Genomic DNA, 13,412 nt, shown 5'->3' on the forward strand with positions numbered 1-13,412 from the left:
ATTTGATGCCTCATTTGTCTTTATCCAAACTCACTCTTTTCAACTTACCTTTTTCCAACCTGAATCCTGGAGCTTCGAGATCATTATGCAGGACCCATTTCACCAGATTTTCCAAATTAAAACTTTAATTTAAATTAGAGTTTCCCCACACATTAGTTTTTGACAGATTTCACCAGTCACAATGAAACATTTGCAGTATCTGAAGGCCATTCAGGATCATTTGAGAACCCTGCAAAGTACTTGTCTGGCTTAACTGAAATGTTAAAGACCCTAAGGGAGTTCATTTTATAAACCCATGGAATCAAAATGTCATGACACAGAAGCTCTGGGTAGGAATACTGCTCAGCCTGAGGGATGAACAGAGAGATGGACTCTGATTTTTTGCCACTAAAGTCTTCCGAGCTTTGCAATATTCATCCGGAGTCAAAGACAAAGAAATGTTGGGAAACTTGAGATCAAATATTACATTATTGGGAAATACATAAACCGTATCCAGACTGTGCTATCTGAGATGAATTTCCTCGTGTTTGTTCACCGCTGACTGGATAACTTTTGGGTGTGAGAGCGGGGTAAATGATTACATGTTTTACAATGAACGCGAGAGATTAACTGAAGAATTTTTGGCTTGATCTTTCTCCCATAAACTCTATCACTGGCATTCCTTTCCAGCGCGTTTATTTATTTGTGACTTTTTTTGTGGGGTTTTTTTGACAGAAATGGATTAAGAAAAGGCAAATCGTGCTTGACGAGGCCGAAAGTTCCTGTGAAACTTTCTGAAGATAACATTGATCTTATGGAGGAAACAAAAGGAGCAATGAATCAGTAAATGCTTTGAATGAATGTAGCTGTCAAAGAATTTATGTTTTCTTTATTTAGTGTTACGGGGAGTATAATAATTCCACAGTTTAACTCAAGTGGTTCTTAGAGGAATGAACATTGACCGTGTGTCTTGGGCCTGCCATTTAATAAGTGTCCCTTAAAGGCAATGAAAAATAGATGTGTAGGCTGTGAGTTGTTTTTTTGTTCAGTGTTAACACAGAGGTTTAGCACCTAAGCAGCCTTTCTGGGACCTCTTCATACAAAAGAAGTGGTGTAGTGGTGGTGGTGGAGGAGAGAGGTCTTTAATGACTTATATATATTTCTTGAAAATCATTAACAGCTTTTGAAATCAGTTTTAAAAATAAGGGCTTTTCCAGAAGACCAAAATAGTTAAAAGAAATGGTTTACTGGAAGAAGAAGAAACAAAGTTAACAGCTGATAAAAATATACAGTTGATATAATTGTTCCAAGATTTAATGGGAAATAAATAAGCTGTCTTTAAAAATAGTTTTTTAAGATTATAGGAGCTCTTGCTGCTGGAATAAATGGGACAACTCAATGCCCTGAAGTTTATTTAGTGCACTGGAGCTGTACTATAGGCTACAGAGCACAGGCATCGTCACGGGTTCAAAGTAAAATCTGACATGGAGCTCCAGTCCAGAGGGGAGTGCCAGCTCTGCCTTCATCTTTCATTCATCCCATGCACGCAGCAGAGACAGAGCAGGGTGCAGGGAGGCTTTCATCCATGGTTTATAATGTCAACAGGCGTGCAGGTCTAACTGGGAGACATTTGATTGACGAGAAATAGTCAAAACTTTCTTCGCATTTTGTCGTTCATCTTATTTATTTATTTTTTTTGTGACTCGTTTGGTCACAGTTTTAGTTAGAACTGAACAATTTGCTCAGTGAATTAGAAATTTAAACGCTCTAGTGTGATGTTATGAGCAGACTATTAGTACTAGTTAGACATTAGTTAGGGAAAAGTAATTAAGGTGCTGCGATATCGTTTTACTAGAAGATTATTAAATCGAAGAGAGAAAATTGGATATTTGAGAATAAACGTGGGTTGTGAGAATAAAAACGAATTCAGTTTTTAACACTCACACAGGTTGTTTTTTTGTTTGTTTGTTTTTGTAAACTGTCTTATCGTGTCAGTGTTCTGCAAGGTGTAAAACCAAGGGAGTGTAAAAAAAAAAAAAAAAAAGAAGGTAGAAATGGACGAAGAGAGTGAGTGACACTGACCAGACTCGATAAAGAAACCCCCTTTTTCTGCAGTTTTGAAGTTTATTGTTTAGTTTTCGCCCATTTGTTAATAAAATAGACTAAATTAAGTTCTATCCACGGGTGAGTGACAAAACTGGTTATATATTTTGGTGTGTTTTTTTTCTTTTTTCCTGCAGTTTTGCAGATATTTTATATTTTATTTTTCGGAATCTGCTCCTCGTTAGATTCAGTCTGATTGAGCGGTTTAGATCCTCTTAGTGTTTTAGTGTCGCCCTCTGCTGATCTAACAGACCTACTACAGCTGAGCTGAGGTTCAACGCTAAACACTGAGCAACCGAACATATACTCAAAACATGTCTCTAAGAGACAACAAAGACCAATACCACAGGTGGTGTAAAGGCTCACTTAATCAACTTTAAATCATGCTGTATTTTATTACTGTTTCCTATTACTGCCTGAAAGCATTGAGTGGACTCAACTAGAGTGAGAACCTATGAAAATGTTTTTAATGTGATCAGTAACTTTTCAGAGGTTACCTCACATCAAGATTAGAATCATCTTACCATCCTACGTGACCTTAAACCTGTTCTGTTAAAAAGAAACATGACAAAGTCATAACTGCAAGCTGTTTCCAGGAAATTGCTCTCAACAGAGCGCTTGTCAGAGACTGTTTAGGTTTGGGTGTCGTTTGATTTAAGCCTAAAATGTTGTATTAATAGTTCTGTTATTTTCCTTGTAGGAGACAGGTATGTCTTTCTGATCTGTCTTCTGGAAAAAACATTAGAATGATCTTTCATTTGTGAAGATATCTTGCACAATATTTGCATACATCATCAAAAGCTGTATTTTTTTTTAAACATATAGTGCTATCTTCATTATACCTAAAGGGGCCAACAAGGGGATTAACAATTAGGGCCTTGCAATGTCGGTGCAGGTGTATTTGGGCGGTGCAAGGGCTTGGTTGTCTCAATTGTCCCCACCAGAGAAGGTGTAGTTAAATTTATGTCTAGAGAGGCCTGAAGAAGCCAACACTGAAGCTGCTGAAGCTCACCATGATGTCCATGGTGAGCTTATTTTTCTGGTTATTTTTGCTTTCTTTGTAATTTATCAAAATAAATCATTTTATTCTTGTGAAGCCTTGTGTCTTGTATCTGCTAGCGACCCACAAGCCGTAAGAATACATAACTGGTCACAACACACAAGTAAGGCTGGAGCAGCCTTTTAAGGATGATGCTGCAACTTGAACTAAAAGTTATACACTCTAAACACTCGATGTGCAATATTACTTGTTGAAAGAAAGAATCTCTGACTAATTTTGCTGCAGAACCAACTCTATGACCATGGTCACATTCTTTGTCATTTCACTCAAACTGTGATGAACTGATAAAAGAATTTCCAGGTATAATTACATTAACGAGCCTTTCTTTCTCATTCAAAGACAGTAAAAATATATCTAAACAATTTTCTTTTTATGTGTTCACATGTTGCGACAAATTGAGTCCTTACTTAATACACACACTTATCACAAGTCAGTACTCACAGCTCCTCGCTTTATTTCATCAATATCACTCAGTTTGGGAACATGTTTGGGAAACGGGCCAATTCTTCCCACTTTCCAGTAACTTTAGTTAGAATTGGTTTTAGCTGAACTGGGATTTTGCTATGCGAGCTGGTTATTGTCATCTACTAACTGTGGGTGGTTGAGAAGTACAAGTCCGCCCCCTGCAGGATCAGAGGTGCACAGTATCCAGTGATTGTTGTCCTGTTCAGCTTTGTGGGAGTCCAGGAAAGTGTGAGCCGTCACCTCGTACTCTTTGCCGTATGTGGTCCTGCAGAGACGCAACTTGTTAGGACACACTACAGAATGACAGGGGACGTGCAGGCACTGTAACAAGACTTTAAGCTACCACACTTGGATGTTTGTAATTTCATATCGTCGTATATTCAGAGAGTATTTGTTACTAAATGTGATTGTAGATGATCGGAGTAGCAACAGGTTTTACATGTATCTGTAACCTAAATTTTGTCCAAAAAAAAGCCACACCAGGCTGTTGACTGGAATTTTTTTTGTGTTATTTGTGCGACTGTTTTAGACAAAAAAAGCAACACAAATCAACAGCTGTTATACTGATTTTAACACAACAACACAACACAGTTCCCTTGTATGGGTTTACTTTAAAATTGAAAAATGGAAAATACCAAAGGACGTGATCACCCAGAACAGCAAGAGCCTGGTTGGTCTTGCAGTGTATGATCAGCACGCTTACATTAGCCTGTGAACAAAAAAAAAAGATTTCAAAGAACGTAAGACTGCAGACTTTAAATACAAAAAATGGACCCGACCACCGGACCTGAAAAGATAATCAAATACTAAAGTGCCTGTGCAATTCCACTGATGATTGTAAGTGGGTGGCTGCTAAGAACTTCTCTCATGAAATACTAAGTGAATCAATTCCCACAAGACAACAGTTGCTATCACCGTGGCTACGTCCACCTTTTATATAAGATCTATGTGTACGACATTTGATGGTGCAAGAAGATACAGAGAAGACTTACAGGGACTGGCTGACCCTCATATTCAAGCCTCTCTTGGGGGTCAAAGTGTACTACCTTCCACCATGCCACAAAGGAACAGCTGTCCTCCAGGTTTACTTCCTGGAGGCGGGACTTCTTTGCACACTTTGAAATAAGTCACAACAACATGACAAAAGTTAAAATTGTAGAGAAACGGTTGTACTTTGTATTAACGTTTTTACTAAGCATGCCAGTAAAAAAAAAAAATGTTAAACTTCATCATTTGCATTTTGTTAAACATCTCATCAGAGCTGGTTGTAGCAATGTACTGTATTTTCTTTGATAGGATACAGTAAATAATGTTTAAACTTGATATACCTTTTGAAAATTTCGCAGGTCACTTGTCAAGTAAAGCTGAGGAGAAAAAAAGGAACAGAAAAATATGTAAAAACAAGTGGTGACATGTCAAAGACATTATATTTTCTTGATTGGTTGGTATGAGATAAACAATATTCACTAAACTCTGTAAAGTGTCTCCTTTCACCTGTGGGACTCTGAGAGACAAACATTTTCCCAGTGACATACTAAAGGATCCTCATGTGTTAAAAAAATGGCGTGCCCTTTCAACAGAGCATCAGTCTTTGTATACAATCTGTGTGTGTGTCTGCGTGGGTTCACTTACTCCCCTGGCAAATCCACTTGTTGTTTTCAGGGCGAAGCTTTGGTCAAAATGCAGAGTCGAGCCGTCAGGACTGCCATCGACGCTGTGGTCACACAAGCAGCGTTGCAGCTTTACATGTGGGAGTGCTACTGTGTGTGTTGAGACTTATGGTGCTGTGCGTTTACCTGGTGATGATGAAAGCAGTGCGTGTGCAGGGCTGAATACCTCCTCCCGCACTGATCCCACACGGGGCTTGAATGCCAGGCGAAGGGATCTTTGTCAAACCGCTGACGTCTGCGTTAATACTCACTGCACTGGGCTGCCTGTTTTCACCTCCCATGTTCACCAGCATCACAACATCTCCAAAGTGTAACGCACCATCACTCGTCACGGACAGATTCACCTACAAGCATGGGGAAAAACACCACAATCATGATCATCACTGTTTTGTATTTGATATTGACTTTAAATGTGTTCTTACCTTATTAGTTTAAACTCATTTTACCTGACTCAAAATGTTCTCTTTGAGGAAGTCTACTTTCTGGACAGCAAGCTCACCCCTCTCTTTCTTCTCCAGATATTCTTTCTTTGTATCCTGGAAAATATAAATTGGTATGTGCACTCTTTAATACGTCCAAATGACTCCACACACCACTATGAGTCGTCTCATAGAAGTAACAGAAAACTTATGGATTAATACAGCAATCCAATTTCACTATTGGATTTCACAAACATTTCTGTTCCTGTGTGTTTCTGTGTAGTAAATATCATTTTGCAAATTAACCCTTAGACAGTGTGATATAATCTCTTTTCAACCTGAAAGCATAAAAGGTAAAACCATATTTGAGATCTTTACTTTGTTTCAGCCTTCTTATATTGGAAATATGATAAATATTATATTCTGTCTTTGTCTTACACTTTGTTGCAGAATAATCCTTAATTGTGTTTGTGTCTTTACCTGGACATTGTGTAAACAAGAATTTGCAGTTTAATAATGCAACATGGCTTTGAATAAAATCAATACACACACACTGTCCACTTTTATTGCTCATGAATACTGATTTAGCGCAAAACAAAGTAAAAATTACTCCAGCTATTATCCCTTCCCCCCTGTTGTTTATGTTGGAGGCTAAAAAAAATAGACTATTGTTGCCAACCTGAACCAGTAGCTAGCTAGCATAAATCATTTAGCAGTGGTTTACTTCCTAAAAACGATACTATTACTGTTTCAAATGCATTTTAAGTCTTTTAGTTAGCTTAAGATGTAAAGCAATTTTTATTTTTTTATGTCACTGTAAAAAACAAACAAAAACAAAACAAACCACAACGTTAGTTAGCTAAAATGGATAAATTAACTGTAATTCCGATGGAATCTATTTTGAAACAAACCTCCTCTAAGCGCCAATCCTCATTCCAGTTTCCGATTTTCACATGTCCATGATAATGTCTCACATGAGACATTCTGATATAATGTAAGTACTAATACGATGGCTAACGTTAAGAAGTTAAGCTGCCTCTGCTGTCTCGCAGTCGCCTAAGCAGCAGCACGGTTTGTGTAGTGGTTTCCGTGGCAACTGTGTTCTCGGCAGTTCTCGTTGATTGTCGCGAGAGTGCAGCGGTGCAGCGGTTGACGACCGGTGTATTTTTTTAAAACATAATTTTGCCTTTTACATGGGGAGGACACAGATAAATAACAAAATGCAGACCCATAGTATTAATTAAATAAATAAATAACATAGAAAAAAAGCATTATTACTTAATAATATAAGTTACTTATTAACATTAATAATACTTAATAAAGTAAATAATAATGTATTCAACAGTTTTGAGTTTTTTGGACTTGGCATGTTAGATCATTATTTATTTAAATTAAATTATGTGAGAAGGTTAGAAGGGTAAATCACTGTTTGCTTTAGCTGTTGAATTATGAGACATCTGAAATATGACCTTGACAAAAACGACTGTAAACCACTAATTTAAGCTTTAAATATATGTTGTACTTAAAGGTTTATTATGTGATTCATCATGTAAAATCTTCTTAAAAGTAACTTGCATCCACTAAAGCTGTCAAATAAATGTAGTGGAGGAAAAAGTAAAACCTCTGAAATGTAGTAAATAGGAAGTACCTCAAAACTGAGGTACGCACTAGAGTAAATTTACATTTAAACCACTGTCATCATCTCTGTAAGCAACAAAAGCACAAAAACAACATATTATACGAGTCATCTTGTATTTTAATTAAGGCTAGAATAAAATAAATGTTCTAAATTCAGTGAATTCAAGAAACAATGCAGCTTCATACGTTTACATGTCATCCTTCAAAAAACGTTTTTTAAACATCAGCTGCATTGCGGATAGAATACGTCCACGTGTCTGCCGTCCATCTTTTCTGTGTCTGTCTGTACGTGTCAGTGGCCATTGGCCCGGCCTCTGGCGCCAGACCCATTTATATGACTCTGCTTGTGATTTCTTTCCGCTGATGAGTCACTGTCATCCTCCTCTTCATCGCTCCTGTCATCACCTTCCAGCTGCAGGACAAGGATCAGACACAGGCGGTTAATTTGAAGCGTGTAGATAGGTCAGTTGTCACAGATTTCATATGGATGAATGTATGAACACAGAAACATCTGTAAACACACCGTGCTGAAGAGAAACTTGCAAAGCATTCGTATTATGAGAACCGCCCAGTAGACGTGGAGGATCTGTAGGACACACAGCATGACGTTGAAGAAATAGTAGCCAAAGAAGGGAGGAAACAGGTCCAGTGGGTACACCCACGTACAATGGATGAGCCTGTAGAAGATATGCACACATAATATTTGAATACGTTACACCACGACCATCATCATGCACTATGCTGCAAAGTTTCATGTCATATTACTCACCAGAAAGGAAATATTACAAGTCTTGTCACTATAAAGAGGACGGTGAACACCACAAAAATGCCATTAGAGGTGTTGTGCCATTTGGCGTAGTTGAAAACTTTTGCAGCCTATGAGATAAAAACAACGAGAAGAATCATTACGCAGCACTGGGTAATAATAACCCCCGTACACATGAACAAAAGCTGACTTACAGGAGAATGTTGAGTTAACTCTTTATTAATTAAAAGCTCTTTCTACAAATGTGTCTCTGATTCACAAGTTATTCATTTAGAATTAATAGCATTTCCTTGATTGTGAGGATGTCTAGCGTCAAAGTTCAAAGGAAAGTTCGAGCAAAGTTCACGGAGGAGGATGGGACAGAATTAAGAGGTCTGAGGGAACATGGAGGGGACAATCAGGTGTGTATATCTGTTTTATTATCTGACCCGCTGACAGTAACTTCCCATCCAAATCTTTATTGAGGTAAATATATAAATAAGTTTCACAATAACAAGGAGAAAATTAAAAGATAACACTCTGCTTGGGAAGGTCATTTATTATTATTTAGTACTCCTTTCCCATGTCACTATCTTGAGTCTTGTACAATGTCCATACAGATAACTTTTTTTCTTCCTGCTGCGCTTCTTTCATTTTCAACATACGTACTGTATGTCAGTTTTTCCATTTCCTTTCCATGCTGCTCTAACAATTGTCGGACACTGATATTTTGTTAAGCCCCCCCCCCCCCCTTCCCGAAATATGTCACAGCCTTTTTGACATGCTGATAAAATTTAATCAAGTACATTATCTTCTTAAGAGGCAGGAGGGGTAGGGCGGCATTCAGTTCACAGGGACCTTGCTCCCAAGTATTTCTTGTAGCACTTTAATATGACTGCAGCAGACTAATCTCCTAATAGATCTAAAAACTCCAAAACACAGAACTAAATGTAACTTTATCTCAATCTTTTCATCACATTGCAGACTTTATCTGCTTTATTATGCCTTATTTAAAGTAAAAGCATAGATTTATTCAGATACTACTACTAAAGCGACGTACATATCCATGTTAAGCCACTTTCAGCTTTCAAATATGTCTGGAGGTTGTACTTTGTACTCCAAAACATGAATTTCAAAGCTGCAGTTATGTACAGATTTAGATTATTGGTGTAAAATATATTCATTCATTCATTCATTCATCTTCTATACCCGCTTATTCCTGTTAAGGGTTGCGGGGGTCTGCTGGAGCCTATCCCAGCTGTCATCGGGCAAGAGGCAGGGGTGATATAAAATATAAATGAATGTAAAAAAATGAATGTTATTTAATTAATTAAAATAACAATATTATGATATGTCGTGGATCAAGCTACCCAGTAGTATATAAAGTAATTCAGATATCAAAATTAGCCTCTGCTGCAACATTAAAGAGTGCACAGCAAAGAATCAGTCCCTTTAATCCAATAATATATTACAACGTTCTTTATATCACTCTGTAATGTGCCATTTGGTATAATGACAACTTTTAGTCTAGGTACTATAAGTATATTTTAATACTTTTACTTAAGTATGGCCTTAAATGCTACTTTTAGTTTTATTTACCCTAGTCTAGTATTTCTACTTTTAATTAAGTCTAAGATATTATCTAAATTCTTCTTCCACTGCTGTGCATGGACAGCTGTAACCACACCACTGACCTCCAGCAGTATGTCAGTAGAGTCATGAACAGCCATCACAAGGGTTCCAATACGAATGTAGTTTGAAATCCAGGAGAAACTCAGAAGAGTCAGCGTAGCTATATGATGAATCACCTGTTCCTTGAAGTCCTTGGATTTGACACAAAGATCGCTGCATGTTTATAACATGAAAGCCAACAAATGTCATATAAATGATGTGAAATAACTAATAATGAGACGTCTGTTTGCTTACTTTTCGTTTCACATCAAATGTGAGTCTTAGGACCAGAGAAAGGTAGAAGCCGATTTCCAAGAGGTAGTACCAGTACTGTGATGGCAGCATGGACTGTATGGACACATGGGACACACATGTAGATGTATTCATGTATCATTCTGTAGTCTGCAAAGTGCAATCTATCCCAGCAAAGGTAAAAATACTTACCTGTTTGGGAAAGCCTGCCCAAACCTCCTTCAGATTATAAAGCCAAGGTTTCTAAAGCCAGCGAAAAGAGAGGAGAAAAGAGAGGAGAAGAGTGTATTGGATAACAGCCTTGAAAAAGTCAGCAGCGTTGGCAAGTTAACTTGTGCATGTTTGTTTGCCAGCTGCCAGTTTGTGAGAAAACCCCCAGATAGGGAGAGGAGAATGCGGAGGAAGACAAAATAAGGATAGAAATACTTACATCGTAGAGAGCTAGGACGCCCCCAAAAAATGCAAACAGATAAAACACACATCTCCAGCTGTCAACAGACAAGATCAACAACGTCACATGTTAACGTCTGTTCTCACACCAGTGCACAACGAACACACAGAAACACACCTGGCCTCGCAGAACCTCTTCCGAAGCCCCGGGCGCTCCTGATTCCTCCTCCTCCTGAACCACACTTCAACTCTCCTCTCTGGCCATTCGGTCTTCTTACCCAGAGACCTCACGTCTGCCTGAGACACAGTGGAGACCATCAAATTGAATATATCTGTCAAGTGCTCACAATAAACATTATATTAAAACTGAGCTTATTAATATACTCTGGTCTTAACTTTGTTAAGTACCTTAAGTGCTTTTTGACACACTTTCCTACAAAATATTTCTCCTCTTTATTTTTTCTTTATTCCACAAAAAATGCGGTGCCCAAAATGCTATAATACACACACCACACACTATATGTAACTGGTGATTGCAATGTGAGCAACAAACCATCTTTGTTTTTCTTTGTTAAGTGACTCTTATGTCATACCTGCGATGGAACCCGTGATTTGCTGCAGAAGTAGTTTTCTAGGATAGGATTTTTTTCTGCTCTGAGACGTACTTTGTCCCTGATTCCCCAAACATTAGCCAGTGGAGTAGCCAGGAACCTAAAACACCACACAAAGGGTCATTACTTCCCTCTAAACGCAACAGAAGCTGCCTTGGTTCACTGGAGACATTCATAACACTGCTCCAAGGTTGTGAAACATAATCCCGGTATTCTGAAAACCAGACGACTGTGTTGCTAAACTCACCGACACCCATGCACAGTTTCTCACCAACCGCATAGTCTCACCTTTCAAACAGGTATCTGACTAGAAGCAGGCAGAGGGCACACGGCACAGCGCCGTAAAGCTGAGAGGCTTTGGCGTAGACACGACCTTCGGTGTCCTCGAGATCAGACCAGGACACGTTTGCTGGCAGCCACAAACGGTCCCACCACAGCCACTCACCCACTGTCTGCAACATGGTCCTGACAAACAAAAAAAAACACACACATAAAAATACATCCATAATTCAACACATTGTATTTCATATTTGGATTTTTTGGAGAATATAAAATTGTAAAAGTAAATTGTGATAGGCTTGTTTGTTTCTATGACAGAACATTAGTTGAATAAAATAAAATACATTTGATTTAGGAGTTTATGGCTAGAATATTTCACTTGCCTTTACTTAAAGTCTGATTTTCAGGCTCAATATATATATTTAGCATGAACAACGATCAGCTGTGAAGCCAGAATAAACCGAACAGCTTCAGCCAAAAATGTGCCTCTGTTTTTTTTTTAGTTTTTCTGTCTTGAATCCACCATCCAGTGGAAATTCTCTGTTGTGGCTACACTGATTTTTCACTCGTCTATAGCCCTGCAATCACAAAGCGAGTGGGTAATTTGGAGATGACGAACTACAGTAGATATCAAAGGGCAACAAAGATAACAAAAGGGCGAGGAGCAATTCATGAGATGGAAAGATTAAAGACAAGTCTTTGCTCTTGTGGACTCTGGCCATAACAGATAAAGATTTGTTGCTAGAGTAGTGAGAAAAGTAATTTAAATAAATGTAAATAGCTACATTTGTTTGCTCTAAATTCACTAGGTAAGGTAATATAGGTAAGTAGAGAGAAATAGTAACAGTAAGACATGAGTCAGTGTGCTCAGTAAGTCAGCATGGGAGAAGTCATACATACCTAGGCAGTGTTGCCTTGTTAAGTTCCAACAGAAGTCGAGTCAGATATAAAAGTGTAATTAAAGTAATATATTGTGTGTAACTGTTCCATCCCTCCACCTGGTTGAAGTGACTACATCCTCTCTTACATGCCAGTTAGAGAATACATCAGTGAAAACATGGTCATACCTTTGTATACACACTCACCTTTCCTATGAAAGTAGTTATGGGTGTTTTCCAGAAAACTGTCTGAGCGGAGCCAGCCTGTAACGCATGTGTGGTGCTTATCCCACACCCAATAACAGTACTGTTAGATCCTATGCGTTCACTCTTATTGCTATTTTAGAGCCAGTCAACAAATTGGTAATTAGCTCAGGAGCGAATACTTTCTCTGATCTGCAAACAATGTGCCTAAGTGTGTGTGAACAAGTTGATTTTTAGGCACGCGTGCGGTCGCTCACCTGGTTAGAAGAACGGGATCCTTCCCTCCCACACCCGTCTGCGCTCACTGATCACACCCTTTGTTGTTGCTGCTAGTCTTTTGCTGTTAGCGGAGCTGAGCACTACTGGAAATCCTTGGCTGCCCTCAGAGCATTTTGCATTTTCAGTTGTAAACAGGGAGCTGCAACAGTCACCCAAGCAGGGGATTGTTTGCGAACCCTCACCTGCAAGAATTCCCTTGGAATGCCGGGAAGCCCCCACAAAGGCCCCATTCACTGGTGGGGCAGGGGAGGTGGAGCCAGGGGAGGAAAGGGATCACTCACACACAAAGAGGGAGAGAGGGAGAGAGCTAGAGAGGGAGAGAGCTAGAGAGGGAGAGAGCTAGAGAGAGAGAGAGAAACATCACTCTGCATTGCTACCTGGGTTAATAACAAACATATCAATTGAAACAAAGTGACCTTGGCCATGGTTTATGGTTAATATTAACACCTTTCTTCCTTGTTGTGCTATGATGAAAACACATTTTCCAGCAATTAATTATAACTGTAATTATTTGTTTTGAGATTTTTCAGGACAGATATGAAAATGTCTCGTATCAGAGGCATACAAAAGCAAAGTAACACACCACTGAGCTTCCCATAATAACATTTGAATTACTTTCTTTGCGTATCATTTCACACCAGAGGGGGGCAACAGAGACAACGAAATGGTTGCATCAAGTTGGAAAGCGTTTCCCTCTCCCTTCAAAATCTACCAGCAACATGTTGAGAATTTTGTGTCGTTTACTGCTCATGCTAGCAGCTGTGTTCAG

General features: G+C 38.7%; 2 protein-coding genes across 2 annotated transcripts; both read right to left on the reverse strand.

Annotated features, from left to right (window-relative positions):
• Positions 1-3,173: 3,173 nt before the first annotated feature.
• cfap161 (cilia and flagella associated protein 161) lies at positions 3,174-6,679 on the reverse strand (the record flags this gene model as incomplete). Its single annotated transcript, XM_084555973.1, has 8 exons — positions 3,174-3,872; positions 4,243-4,316; positions 4,600-4,722; positions 4,936-4,971; positions 5,240-5,321; positions 5,404-5,621; positions 5,724-5,813; positions 6,671-6,679. 8 exons carry the CDS (start codon positions 6,677-6,679, stop codon positions 3,704-3,706), a joined length of 801 nt encoding a protein of 266 aa, XP_084412099.1. The 3' UTR covers positions 3,174-3,703.
• Positions 6,680-7,445: 766 nt separating this feature from the next.
• cers3b (ceramide synthase 3b) lies at positions 7,446-11,464 on the reverse strand (the record flags this gene model as incomplete). Its single annotated transcript, XM_084554746.1, has 10 exons — positions 7,446-7,746; positions 7,858-8,011; positions 8,104-8,210; positions 9,774-9,902; positions 10,006-10,098; positions 10,195-10,245; positions 10,433-10,490; positions 10,571-10,689; positions 10,986-11,103; positions 11,292-11,464. 10 exons carry the CDS (start codon positions 11,462-11,464, stop codon positions 7,627-7,629), a joined length of 1,122 nt encoding a protein of 373 aa, XP_084410872.1. The 3' UTR covers positions 7,446-7,626.
• Between the last annotated feature and the right edge of the window lie 1,948 nt (positions 11,465-13,412).

This window comes from Chelon labrosus, assembly GCF_963514085.1.
Source record: "Chelon labrosus genome assembly, chromosome: 11".
NCBI classification, from domain to species: Eukaryota; Metazoa; Chordata; class Actinopteri; order Mugiliformes; family Mugilidae; genus Chelon; species Chelon labrosus.